The 14,764-nt window shown below is 38.2% G+C and overlaps 1 protein-coding gene across 1 annotated transcript in view; it reads left to right on the top strand.

Moving 5' to 3' along the window:
- The window catches only part of DOCK2 (dedicator of cytokinesis 2), a 168,483-nt gene that overhangs the window by 105,961 nt on the left and 47,758 nt on the right, over window positions 1–14,764 (top strand). The window contains exon 30 of the mRNA XM_054389131.1: window positions 12,006–12,084. Coding sequence (XP_054245106.1) covers window positions 12,006–12,084 — 79 coding nt within the window. The remainder of the gene's footprint in view (window positions 1–12,005; window positions 12,085–14,764) is intronic.

The following is a 14,764-nucleotide window of genomic DNA, read 5'->3' as shown; positions in this document are numbered from 1 at the left end:
GTAACAAGATATGTCCTTGTATGGTTAGATTTTGCTGTGAGACTAAGAATGTCCTTTCTGAAATGCAGTTTCTCTGTTAATATAAAATCCTTTTCAGAGGCAAAGGATATATTTTTAATTATTAGTTATTGTTTTTCTTTCTGGAATATTTGGTATCCAGTGTCTCTGTATTCTCAGATTTGTATGCCCTTTACATGAAATCCAGGGAACTCTGTTTTTTAGTTGTCTTTTGTAGTCCCTATAAAAGTCAGTACTTGTAATATGGAAAATGACATAAGCTTAGTTCTGGGAATGTGGAACAAGGCAGATGAAGAGGCAGTTGTTTCACTGTGGGTTGTAAATTTGCTTCCATGGAGAGTCACACTTCCAGCTGTGGCTGGCATGTCTGACTGAGTCATTTAATGCTTTGCTATTAGTTGTAACCCTAGCAGAGACCATCTCTTCATCTGTAGATGTTTGAGTCTTGTTGTGCCTGATGTAACCCTGCTTCCCAATCACTTGCATCTTTCTAGCACCAAATAGTACAAGATGCCTATTCTGCACTAACTCTTGCCATGTGGTGGAATTATCTACTTATCAAGAGTCTCAACAGTTAATTATGTGATTACTGCAGCAGATCAGCTGCTCAGCAAGAGAGGCTATTGCAGATCATGGTCCTTGTACACAATGGATGCCTCATGTTTTGAATGCAGTCATTTGGTCTTTTATCTAAAATGCAGAGAGAGAACATGCTGTGAGATGTCTCTTTCCCACTGCAGAGTATCTCATCTTTCTTAGTATTCACTGCTTGGAAGCTCCTGTTTCTTAAAGTGTAGGGTCACCTGAAGTAAAACCGAAGTCTTTAGTGGAGAGAACAACTCAACACACACAAAAAAGATATTTTTAGTTTAATGGTTTCCATAAGTCACTAAGATAAACTGTTATTTTTCCACTTACAGCTTTAACTTGCATATAGAAATCTCTAAGGTTCTTTGCTATGTGGCCTGTTACAAAGTAGTTTTTATATATTTTTCAGGTATTTTAAAACATCTGGGAATTAAAACAGTAATTTCTAAAGCAGTATTTTCTATTCTGTAAAATATATGTACAAATGAATAATAATTTACAAAAAAATGAGACTACCCACAGAAAATGCTCTAAATATGTCACTACAGAAAAGACTGAGAATGTAAATTTAATATTCATAATTTTCACCAGGCGTTATAATTGTTTTTGAGTGTCTTTCTGTATTCCACTTTCTGAGGAATAACTTTGGCCAGCATTTCATATCTCCAGAGATTTTCAAGAAATGAAATCTACATATGTAACATTATTTTGAACAGTTATGTTGGTATCTTTAAAGAGCAACATCACAAAACATCCCTGCTGAAGTATTATGCATTTTCTGCATAATGATCTTTTCAAAAAGCCATTATTTGCTGATTCAGTGCAGCTTCTTCTGTATTGATAGTTTGAGCTGTGAGATTGTAAACTCAAGTCAGCAGCAATTACATGAGAGGCAGATGCATAGCTGTCTGTACCTATAATTACATGTCATATTCTTAACTTCAGAAAAAGCTCAGCTTTTCTGAAGTAGAGAAATCCTGTATTCTAGACAAAAGGTATTCACTTGCAAAATATTTTCAACAAGAATACCTGGAAAAATCAAAACTACATGTTATGGTGAGACCACACCTGAAATACTGTGCCCAGTTTTGGGCTCCCGAATTCAGAAGAGACAGGGATCTACTCAAGAGAGTCCAATGGAGAGCTACAGGGATGATTGTGGGTCTTGAACATCTCTCCTATGAAGAAAACTGAGAGGTCTGGGGCTGTTTGGTCTTGCAAAGAGAAGGCTGAGAAGGTATCTTATCAATGTCTGTAAATATCTGAGGAGTGGTTGTCAAGGTGAAGGTGTCAGTCTCTTTGATGGCACCCAGTGATAGGACAAGGAGCAACAGGTACATGCTAGAACAAGCTCAATTTCACCTTCAACATAGGGAGACATTTCTTTGCAGTGAGGGTGACACAGCACTGGAAGAGGCTGCCCAGAGAGGTTATAGAGTCTCCTTCTCTGGAGACTTTCAAATCCTGTCTGGATGCATTTCTATGTGGCCTGCCCTACGTGATTGTGCTTTGGACTCAATTTCTGGAGGTCCCTTGCAACCCTTAACATTCTGGGATTCTGTGATGGTATGTTAAAATATAATGCAGGTATTGAGAAGGGATTTCAAAACCAAAAAAAAAGTTATATAATGAAGGCAAAGAAAAAGCAAAGCCAAAGTAAAAATATTTATCTTTAAAATTTTGTGGTGAGATTGTTAATAAAATACAGAGCTACTTAAAAAAGTAACCAAACGAACCTTCTGAGACAGCATTATCCACCACGTTATCCATTAGTTTCATGTAATTCTCCAATTTTAATCCTCTGATGTGTGAAATAATAAACATATATCTAGAAACAGGCCCTAGAAAAAGCATGAACACATGTTCACCAAAGTATAGATATATTAGATATATAGAAATAAAGATTCAATGGTATGTACAAACATTACAGGAAAGCTAATGTCAACAGATGAGAAATAAAAATCACAGGAAGAACAGATAAAGTAATTTCAGAATATCATTTCAAACTTCCTTCAAAAGTGGGGGTCATCTTGATATAGCCACAGTAAGTCATTACATTCACGTGTGGTAACTGAGTTTCAGCTTTTAATCTGATTTCCAGACTTGATCTAGCACAAAAGACATCATGATATTTTAAAATTGTTTATTAATCCAGAATATTTCTGTTCTGCAAACAATTAGCTGGAATGCATGAAAATAAAAAAAGTGAATAGATCAAAGACAGATGATGCAATATAAGGATAATTACTCAAAATAACTTTAAAGTGAAGTTATGTATATCTGAGTCCTTTTGTACTTAGTTTTCCAGTAGTGAAGTTTCTTAAAGCAGGAGAGCTTATAGCAGCCTCCCAGTACTTGAAGGGTGCCTACAGGAAAGCTGGGAAGGATTTTTTTTTTTACAGGGGCTTGTAGTGATAGGACAAAGGGCAATGGCTTTAGGCTTGAGGAGGGGAGATTTAGACTGGATTTTAGGAAGAAATTCTTTACAGTGAGTGTGGTGAGACACTGGGACAGGTTGCCCCAGGGAGGTTGTGGATGCCCCCTCCTTTAAGGTGTTCAGTGCCAGGTTGGATGAGGCCTGGAGTGACCTGCTCTAGTGGAAGGTGTCCCAGACCATGATGGAGAGGTTGGAACTACATGGTCCCATCCAACCTAAACCATTCTTTAAATCTACGAATCTTAAACATCAAATTTGGCATAAATGTGGTCCCTGATATGTATTTTTGAGAATGTATTTTTATTCTTAAATGGGAGATGAACAATCCTTAAACATGCTTCAGGTAGGTGCTGAAGGAAAAGATACACACAAAGAGACCTGACAAAATCAGGAGATCTTGAATGGAAACTTCCCTTTCATAGCACCAAAGTCATTGCTCCTTCTTGTCTTTCTCTAGCTGTTGCTTTTGAACTGCTGTCAGAGTTAACTCTGATACCTCATAGCATGTATGCTTGCTTTGTGTGCTTGGCATACCTGTTCAAGGTAAAGTTTCCATTAATAATAATAAGCAAAAGGAATGGTAGATAACAATGTATAGCTGAGGCAAGAGAAACGGTATAATAGTTATTTGAAAGGAGTTGTTCTCTGACCATGCTGTTTGGATAGATTCTCTGGATGTCCATCGAAGAATAATTTTGGAAAATGACAGTTGTTTTATTATCAGAATTCAATACAAATGGTACAAAAAGTTATTTTTCAGTCTCTGATGATACTGAGTTGACACAAGGGAGAAAGTATGATTAAAGCATGCCACTTTCTTTGCACCATTGGCTGTATTTTTCCAGTTACAATGGAAATGGATCACTTCTGAAAGGTTGCCGTTATTGTGCTCTTAATAACTAGCTTTCACATAGCTGCAAGGCTTTTGAATAGTGTTTGCATCTTGCATTGCCCTTCATTTCTCAGTCAGTGATAGCTTGCCACCTTATTACGGGATTATTTCTGCTGCTGCTTTGTAAAGAATTCTGTTATTATCTTTTCACCTGTTTTCTCAGGCTTTCTCTTGTTGCCCCATTTTGGTCACCAAAATAGTAAACTGTGTTTTTAATTCCTTCTGTCACACTTATCTCTTGCATGATCTCTCTTTTGTGTATTTTGTATCTTCCATGTTTAGTTTAGAGTTGCAGATCACTGTTTCATTAACAATGATCGGCATTTGGGGCTGGATCTGAACCACTTTGCTAGTCTTATTTAACATCTCCTAGCTTAGCACACAAAAAGGAAAAGGAAAGATGACAGAAGCCTGCAAGAGAATCAGCTGACTTCAGCTATTTTTTCTTTGTTCTTGTTTCATGTTTAAATACCTACAGTGTGTCCTCTAAAAAGTATTTTATGAGGTTGCTACTATAAGGTCAACATTATTTCAGCTCTACTATTCTCTACTTCAGTTTTCCTGTAATTGACACACTGGCAAAACTGTGTCTATCAGAATTCAGAAAAGATCTGCAAGACAATAGTCTATGCATCTCCTAGGCTTCGAAAGAACTCCCCTCATATTACTCATCTGCTCAAGTACAGGTTACACTGAAGAAAGTGCTGGTGATCAACCCAAGGGGATTATGAGTGAATGCCTGCCAGGCTGAAGTTAGTGTAACTCTTTCTGACTTTAATTTGTGAACCAAATCTGTGGACCTAATCTTCTGAAGGAAGATCACTTAGGGTTTGTGGGAAGAAGTTCTGAGTTCTCAAAACTCTCCATGTGTGTTGATTTCCAGACATGATTGAAAAAAGACGTTTTTTTTTCCCCTGGTGATTTTAATTCATTAAATGCATTCTAATGGTTTCCTTCAGGAAGAGCTTTCACAACAACACAAGAAACAATATTCTTGTGAAGCTCGTATCTATTTTTCTGTCTGATTATCCAGTAGAAGTTTGTACTCGATTATTTTTTCCACCTGCCATTACATCAGTGTGATCACAGTTTTAGAAAAAAGAGCAAACATGAATTTGAGTTACGGCTAATAAATCCCTAAGTGAGCTAATTCAGCCTTCACCTCTTTGATGCTATGAACTCTCAAATAGTCTTGGGAACTTGAAAAGACTTTTAAGAGCATCTCACAGTTATTGGACAACTGCTTTAAAATAATTCATCCTTAAGAGTCTGAGGAATGACTAAATAATGATTTGGGGAAGGTTTGTAATTCTGTACTTGATTTAGGCACCTTTCCTGAAATAATTTTGTGAACTCTAAAGTGTTTTACATGTGAAACTAAGTGCAGAAAAAAGCCAGCTTTTGGAAAACCACCTAAGAGCAGGCAATGACAGTTGAAAGGGTTGGTTTGTTTGTTACTTGTTTGTTGTTGTGGGGTTTTTGTTAGTTTGGTTGTTGTTCGATTTTAAATTTTTTTTTTACTGTAATTGTCTCTGGTTTATGCTAAAAATAACTTGGAGTTCAGATCTGTATTTTAGGTTTATCACTGATTTGCACTTCAAAAGCAAGGACAATGTGCAGACCTATTTTACTGTTAACTAGAGAGTCATCATCTTGTAAGGAATAGCCTTGAAACCCATGTTATTTATGAAGAAAAAATTGTTTCTTTGCTCCTTCCAAGGCCTTCTCTTTTATGCTTGTTGAGCATTTTTTATCAATGTATCAATTTTTATCTTTTTTTTTTATCTTAGGATGATCTATACATTTTCAGCTTTGTCTTAAATTATTTATATCTGTTATTACAGTGCTGTACTCTCCCCATTTAGTTTCATATATGTAGATGTATGTTCTAAGTACACTTGCATGGGGTCCTATTCATAGGGCTTTCTTTCAAGCCAAAATTTGAAAGAATTTTCTCTGGCAGAAACAGCAAGCTTTAGAAAGCTAAAGGAGGTAACAGCAATTGAACCATGATGATTCTGTAGGTGTCCTAAGACAAAACTTTGCCTTTTCATGCTGATATTATGCCCAGAGACAGGCTTTTGAGAACCATTCATAAATCTTAAGTCCTAAGAGATTGATATGAACTCTAAATTAAAGTATGAATTCCCATAAACTCAGGAAATATTGTGGAAATAATTGTGGGTAAAGGAATTTCAACATATTTAGAGCTCAATTATTTAAACTGATGAGAAATTAATTCCATAATAAGGAAGTGTAGAAAATTTATCATGATTAAACACTTTCAAGAGCATATTTATAATCCTGCATAATTATTTAAGGGGAAATGTGGCAAGAGGAGAAGGTTAAACAGAAAAAAACATCTAATGACATTATCTGTATGAGAAATCGAGATCTGTCCTTTGGTCAGTCTAAACCAGTCTAAACTTGCAAAATAAAGCTAAGCTGCAATCCCCACTTCAGAGAAAAGTTAAGCTCCAATGATCTGTTATAGAAGCAAAGGAAATTAACCTACATTACACTGTGACAAGATAATCCCTTTCACTAATTTTTCACAATAATGTCTTATGAAGTCAGACAGTGCATATTGTGTCTTTCTGAGCTGTTCTGGGGCACACGTTTTACCAGCTCCTTTCCAGCTTTGTCATCTCCATTATGTCAGTTACAGGTCATAGAATCCTAAAATGGCTTTGGTTGGAAGGGACTTTAGAGATCATCTATTCCAAACCCCCCGCTGTGGGCAGGGATGCCTCTCAACTAGACTCAGTTGCTCAAGGCCTCACCCAATCTGGCCTTGAACAACCCGCAGGGAGGAGGCATCCACAACCCCATGAGCAACGTGTTCCAGAGTCGCACCACTCTCATACTGAAGAACTTTCTAAGTTCTTTCTAAACCTGCTCTCCCACAGTTTAAAACCAATCCCCTGTTCCGGGGGTGGAGGGGGGGTGGGGATTGTCCTGTTGCTAGACACCATTATGAAAAGTCCCTCTCCAGCCATCCTGTAGGATCCCTTCAGATATTGGAAGGCAGCTCTGATATCTCCCCAGAGTCTTCTCCGGGCTGAACAACCTCTGCTCCCTCAGCCTTTCAATATAGCAGAGGTGTTCCAGCCCCTGGATCATCTCTGTGTTTCTTCTCTGGATCCATTCCAGCAGCTCACTGTTCTTTTTATGATGGGGCCTAGGATGCAGCCCTCTTGATGCAGCCTAGGATACTATTTGCCTTCTGGGCTTCACAAGCTTGATATGAATGTAAGGAATGATGCCTTCTCCTATCATTTGACTTTAACTCTCTCCTCTTGGATCAATGTTTAGTTCTTTCATTAGGAGTATGCTGTCAGTAATAATTAAAACTGTATTTTCTCTTGTTTTCATTAAGATCTCATAGAGTTTTATAAATATCTGTTTAGTTTCATACCCGTGGTTAGTAAATTATCCCCCGTTTGTGTGAAAGGGGAGACTGAGGCACATGGAGATGAAATCATTGAGGTCATGGCATTGTCAGGAGCCAGGAATAGAATTCAAACTCACTGCCTAAGTGACTTCCAATGACAGAAATAGATACACCCTTTAGGCAAAATATAAATGCATGAAAATATTTGGAACTTGACAGCCTGGAAGTTTTGCGTGGTTTCTCTAAATGTGTCATTCCAGTATGTCAGATAAAAATATCCTTGAGAATGAAAGGGATAGTCACAGAAGATAGCTTCCATATAATGCTATTGTATAGAATCCTGTAAATATTTTTAATATTATTGTTAATTTTTGCTGGTCAGTAAGTTCCTTGATAGCCTTCTATGAAATTATGACCAAATAGATAGATGAGGGAAGAGCAGTGGATGTCATATATCTTGACTTCTGTAAAGCTTTTGATACTGTCTCCCATAACATCCTCATAGAAAAGCTCAGGAGATGTGGCATAGATGGTTGGTCAGTGAGGTGGATTGCAGACTGGCTCCACAAGAGAGTTCAGAGGGTTGTCATCAGTGGCACAGAGTCAACTTGGAGGCCTGTGGCCAGTGGTGTTCCCCAGGGATTGGTACTGGGTTCAGTTTTGTTATCAATGACCTGGATGAGGGGATTGAGAGTACCCTCAGCAAGTTCGCTGGTGATACAAAACTGGGGGGGGGTGGGGTTGGCTGACACCCTGTCAGGCTGTGCAGACATCCAACGTGACCTGGACAGGCTGGAGAGCTGGGTGCAGGCAAACCTTATGAAGTTTAATAAGGACAAGTGCAGGGTCCTACATCTGGGGAGTAATAATAACATGCACCAGGACAGGTTAGGGACTGCCCTGCTGGAAAGCAGCTCCACGGAGAAAGACCTTGGAGTGCTGGTGCACAGCAAGTTCTCCATGGAACAACAATGTGCCCTTGTGGCCAAGAGAGCCAATGGGATCCTGGGATGCATCAAGAACAGTGTGTCCAGCAGGTCTCGGGAAGTTCTTCTACCTCTCTACTCTGCCCTGCTGAGACCACACCTGGAATACTGTGTCCAGTTTTGGGCTCCCCAGTTCAAGAGAGACAGAGACCTGCTGGAGAGAATCCAACAGAGAGCCACGAGGATGATTAGGGGACTTGAGCATCTCGCCTATGAAAAGGGACTGAGATCCCTGGGGCTATTTAGTCTTGAGAAGAGAAGACTGAGAGGGGATCTCCTCAATGTGTATAAATATCTGGGTGTCAAGTGGGATGGGCCCAAGCTCCTTTCGGTGGTTCACAGTGATAAGCCAAGGAACAATGGGTTCAAACTAGAACATAGAAGATTTCACCTCAACATGAGGAGAAACTTCTTTACAGTGAGGGTGACAGAGCACTGGAACAGGCTGCCCAGGGAGGTTGTGGAGTCGTCTCCTCTGGAGACTTTCAAAACCCACCTGGATGCACTCCTGTGCGGACTACCCTAAGTTATCCTGCTTTGGCAAGGGGGTTGGACCTGATGATTTCCTGAGGTCCCTTCCAACCTCTGATATACGCTGATATTGTGGTGTTTCTTAGGTTTTCTTGAGGCTTTTTATGTATGGGTAATGTGAAGCCACAATTAAATATGACACATAAGAAATAGTTCCATGGTCTGAAATAGATTTGCAGTAATAAATTCCACATATATCTAAGTTACCACTATTTCTGCTGTTGCTTGCATGATATTTGTGTGCCAAAAGACAAAGTTCCTAAAGGTATACGATGTTTGAATGCAAGACAAATTATCATCACTGAATCAGATTCTGCCATAACAGGATGTTTAGGTAACATGTTTCACTGTAGGTACTGGGGTCGTGTGCAAATAAGGGACAAAAAACAATGTCAGAAATGTAGGAACCTGCCCTCTTCCTCCTCCTACCACAACAAAAGTCTTGCTGGGTGAAAGGAAATGCCACCCTGAGCAGCTGGAGCTGAAGAACTTGATTTCATAAGTTAGCAAGAAACACACAATGTAAATCAAAGGAGAATATAGAGCAATAAAGTTCTACAGAAAAGACATGAGGCTGGAAAGGCCTTGATTCAGAACTCCTACTCAGAAGAGTCATAGCGATACTGACAGAGTAGCACAGGGGTGTCTGCCTCAGTGTGTGTTTTTTGCGTGCTGTCTAAAGCAGACCATTCTTTTTAGAATCCCCTTTTCTTGCAAAATCTTGAACTGTGTCAAGTGTCAGCCAGTTTTGTAGAAATAAATGTACCCAGACGAGTGGAGCGTTAAGGAAGAATGTGTTTATTTTCTAGTGGGTAGCATGGAGCAGCTGGCAGAGGAAATCACATTTTCCAGAATAAGACTTGATCACATAAAAGGCTGAAGAGGAAGTGCCATAGCCTGCTCAGACCAATACAGGCTAAAACTGCTGTGGATACACAGGACACTTCTGTGATTGCACAGAGCTTGCTTAGGAGAGTGGAGATAGCCTGCAACAACAGTATTGAGCAAAATCAGGTTTCTTGAACTTGAGGTGATTTGATGATGCTCAGCATTTCATAGATCAGACCCTTACATCAGCCAGCAAGCTTAGCGAAGCTGGTGATAGAAGATTAGATCAGACTATGCCCTAGACCAGTGGAAAGAAGCTCATCTGAAAGTGTGGGATGATGCAGCAGAGCAGCACAGCAGTCTTACAAGTCTCTTACCTTCCACTGGTGCAGTTAATGTAGCATTTAAAACTGTAGTGTCCTGAAAAATTAGGACTTGGCAAGATGTAACATGCTGTATAAGTTACTTTACCGCCTTGATCACATCAACATTACAGAGGACTATTAGGTGGGTGGAAATGAAATATTCTTCTTTAGGTTTTCACAAAGAATTTTTTAGCTCCTGGAGAACTGTAATCATAACAAAGGATTTAAGTCTGGCCAATCAAGCTGTTGCCCTAATTGAACCAGTGTGCTTCTTTGGGCTGTCATGTAGTGGTTAAATAGGATTCCTTATCATAAGGCTACTAAAAGCTGAAGTTTTGCTTTTCCTCTCTCATTAAGAAACTAAATTTAGCTATTGCAATTTTTTTCTTTTTTTGTGATGACTAAAATTCAATACACTGACTATTCTGTTTCTGGTAGTGGCTCATAAGTGGCTGCCAAGGGAACAGCATAACAGCAGAGCTGAAAGAAGTAATGCTGTGTGCTGTATTCTCCCAGTCTCCAGTGACTGACGATGTTTAGTATTCCTCCTTAATTTTTGTCGTTCATGTGTCTAATCACTCTTAAGCCAGTATAAAATTCAGTGATTCACAGTGTTCTGTAGAAATGAGTTGTATAGCTGAGCAAGACTAGTATGAAAACTCCTTCTTTTTGCTGATTTTGAATGCACTGATTTTGTTCAGTTCTTTGTAGTGCTTGTCTGAGAAACAGCGAGCAGTAAGTCTTCCATCTCAATGGTGCTTCCAGTTTTATAGATTCTTCCATATTCCTCCTCAGTCACACAGTGTCCCCTAACTTAAGAAACCACCTCCCAGGCACAGGCCATTAAATGTGTTTGCTCATTTCTTTCTCATCTTTATTTGCTTGTCTTTTTCTTTCTTTTTTCCTTTTGTATTTATCTTTTTGAGATGGAGACCAGAACATCATACAGAATCCAATGCAAGGATACAACATACCATTGACAGTAAATGATGGATATCCTGTGGTCTCTTAATTTCTTGCTAATAATTCCAGTTATTGAATTGTGGCTTTTTCTGATGCTGCTAAATGCTAAACTGGTGGGGCTTTTTGGTTCTGTGTGTTGTAACCCTTAGCTCTTCCATCTGATTGGTAAGAGCTAGTTAATGGTCAGTTATTGGATTTGAAGAGCTAGGATTTGTTTTCACTTATGGTCACCTCTTTCAGGTTGCAGTAGTTTTGGTCTTCCAGTGTATACCATAGAAATATTTCAGCTGAAAGCTTTTAAAAATGTTTCCTATGAAGCAGAGGGAAATGGATCACTTCCTTTTAGAACTGTATGTTGAATGAAACTGAATTATTTAAATAAACTTTATAAATATTTAGAAATACAATTCACTTTTGGTTTGTAATATGCTAGAAAGTTAGAGAAAGAATTTAGCTTTAGAAACATGACCTAATCTTGCTGCATTAATAATGAGCATAAATAGGTGCTGCTTCCTCTTAGAGGTATCACCCTCGTCTCCCCAGCTGTGAGCAAACTGAAAGGCTGCATGTAATAGCTTTTAATTGGGAAAATGCAGTGGCAGCTCCTAACTAATATTGTGAGTACAGGAACTGTCAGCTGGCAAACCTATAAGGAGGAGGCAATAACACTTGTAAATGATTCGGTTTTGTCACATAGGAAGTAAAATCGTGGTTGAAAGAATGCAACACAGTGTGCAGCAGAAGCAAAGGAATTTTATTGTCAGAATTATTGAGCAGCACTCACAAAACTTTTTTACAATTGTGTGGTTCAATGTTTTTATGTACAACGGCCTATAAATAACATGCCATGGCAAGGAATGTCATCTACTCTACTCATGTATGTCTGAATTTTGCCTGTTACAGAGCTTTCGATGTTTATCTGTGCTTCCATCAATATCATGTGGTTGGAAGAGATTCCCAGAAATAACATTCATTTATCTGTATCATTGCTTTTCTGTTTTAGGGTTTTCTTGAGAGCCATCAACAAATTTGCAGAGACAATGAACCAAAAATTTCTGGAGAATATGAATTTTGAAGTTCAAGTAAGTATATGTAGGCTTTTTAGCCAAGTCAAGGTAGCGTGTGCTGATCACCCTGGTCTGTAAGAGCCCCTTGTGGTACCCTTCTGATATAGATATCAAAATGCCTGTTAATTGGAGTGTGGCAGGATTAAGCCATCTTTGATATGACATGAAAATGCTACTTTATTTATCATCAGGCACCCTAACGGAGTCTTTGGTACTGTGATTCTCTCAGAACTGGCAAGCAGAAAACATATTTTTTCATAGCCAGCCAAGTGTATTCAAAAAGGCAATATTTGATGTAATGCATGTCACCTTTACCATGTCACCCCTATGTATCTAGGGCACTAAGAGCTTAACTTTCTTTGATTCCTGAAGTATTTAGCACTTAGAATTTATTTTTATTTTTAACTCGCAGTCTTCCCTGATTTTTCTATCTTTATTTATTTTCCTTTCTTTAGTAGTAATTCTTTCTGAAATAATTTTAAATTAGGGTAGGTTTTTTTGGCTTGCTTAACGTCTCTCTTTTCTTTTTAAGTTAACTATTTGATCATGCATTTTACATATGCTTGGCTTGCTTCAGAAAGAAGTGAAAATATTGGTGGTTTTCATATTCATTAAATCGTTATTAAAATGTAAATACAGTTTTAGATTCAGGATTTGTCACTAGATGCTGCCTGATTATCATGTGTGCTATAGATAGAAAATGCACTCTCAAAGTACAGTATGAAAAATTATTCTATTTCACTCTTCAAATTAACTCTGGTTAAAAACAAATGTTTCAAGTTCCTGACTCCAAAACTCTAATCTGTTTGTTAGATAATAACTTATTGATTGTAATCATGAAGTTTTTATTTCTTGAGGTTTATATTTTTTGGTTAATCTTGCAATTTGTAACCTCTTTCAAGTGATTCTACTCTACTGCATGTGAATATTTAGCTATGCTGAAACCTGTTTGGGTATTGGTCTTTATTCTTAACATAAGCCATCTTGGGTTATGAACAGTTACAGAGCTATTTATTTTCATATGTAAGTGGTTTCACAGGAGGAGTTTAAAAGACAGCAATAAAAAGAAAGGAGAAGCATTCAGTTCACATTGAGTTACAATAGTGTCCAAGGATGAAATGTAGAGCTTTTCTTTTTTCTCATTTATTTCATCAAAAAATTTGTACCTTCAAAAGGCATGACTTCACAAATGTGTATATGCATACTTAAAATTCACTGCTGGACACTTTCCAATCCTTGACATACTTCTGATATTATCTCTCTTAGGCCGTATCAATTTCTTAATAACCAATTTGTAACCTTTTTTTTTTTTTTTAATCACTTGATCATTTTTACTGCACAGTGTGTCAGAAATTTCTAAAAGCAAATAAAATGAGTCTGGTGAACACCAGTATGTGTAGGCTACCAAAAAGATGCAGACTGCTGTAGAGATGGTGTATCTGTCAAAATTTTATGGTGCTGTGCAGTGCCTCTTTCACACAATGAAGCACTAGACTCGTTTCTTCTATTTCAGACAAGTTTCCTGTGGCATTCTGTGTATTCCAGAATGTTATCAAACAACCAGGGACATTGTAGTTCAACACTGAGTGCTGTAGTTCAAGGGAATGCATTAATGTTTGCTCTTTAATTCATGACTTGTCAAATATCTGGAGGCTTGGAGTAACCTAAACAACATTATAATAAATAAGCAGTGCCATCTGAGGAATTGTAGAGCCCTTGCAGTTATTGCAAGAGACTTAAAAGTCCAGCTCAGGTAGATACCTTACTTTTATTCCATGAACAAAAGCGCTGAAAACCTTCTAACCATACCATAAAAAAGCTGCTTACTGCTGATTTGGGAATACATGTGGAAGTAGCATAACTTTCAGTTTTGTGAAGAGCTGCAGCCTGATGACCACATGGGCTCTTTGCTTCCATGTCAGCCCTCTGGAACAAGGGCAGCTTGTGTTCCTCACTTCAGGTGCATTTTGGTCAGGTGCCTAAGGCTCCTGCTGGAAGAGCTGAGTGTGCAGGAGGAAGAGCCACTGATCACTGGAATCAGTGGGTCAGATATTGATTAGACTAAATGGAGGATATGCTTCCTAAAACCAGAACTAAGGCAATCACATACCAAAGTTCAGCTTCACCTCAGCTCTTTACATTGGGCTCTTGCTTCAAATTGTAGAAAAAATATGATCTTGAAATATGCTTCAGCTATTGCTGAACGTGGCAGAGATTTTAGTGAGCTTGTTTGATGTGTTTTACAAATCATGTCCAGCTGTTTCTTGGTATGAATAAGTAATGGATTTGTGCATCTAAATTTAATCTAACTTTTGAAAGATGCTGTATGCCTGTGTTTCTTAAGTGACTACTACAGGTCTAAAGCCTACAGTAAATTACTGTATATAGAGTTTCTGTGAAACAAATGGATTTTCATTCAAAAAAAAAAAAAAAGCCCCCAACAAGAACTGTTCATTCAGGGGTCAGTGATTTAGGATGCAGCAGTCTCCAGGCAATCTCATTGCCTGTTAGGGACATATACACCATTCATGTCTGATTTCAAAGGAGAATGAATGGGAAAAGTTCAGATCATTACTGAGCAGAGAGAGTGAGAGCAACATCTCAAGAGTCCAGAAGCTAAACCAGAGGCAATGTTAATGTATTAATATTCCTTATTAAGAGTTCTTCAAATGATAGGAAAAGAATATCTTGTGAA

This window comes from Indicator indicator, chromosome 18, assembly GCF_027791375.1.
Source record: "Indicator indicator isolate 239-I01 chromosome 18, UM_Iind_1.1, whole genome shotgun sequence".
NCBI classification, from domain to species: Eukaryota; Metazoa; Chordata; class Aves; order Piciformes; family Indicatoridae; genus Indicator; species Indicator indicator.
This window is presented reverse-complemented; position numbering and strand designations above follow the sequence as displayed.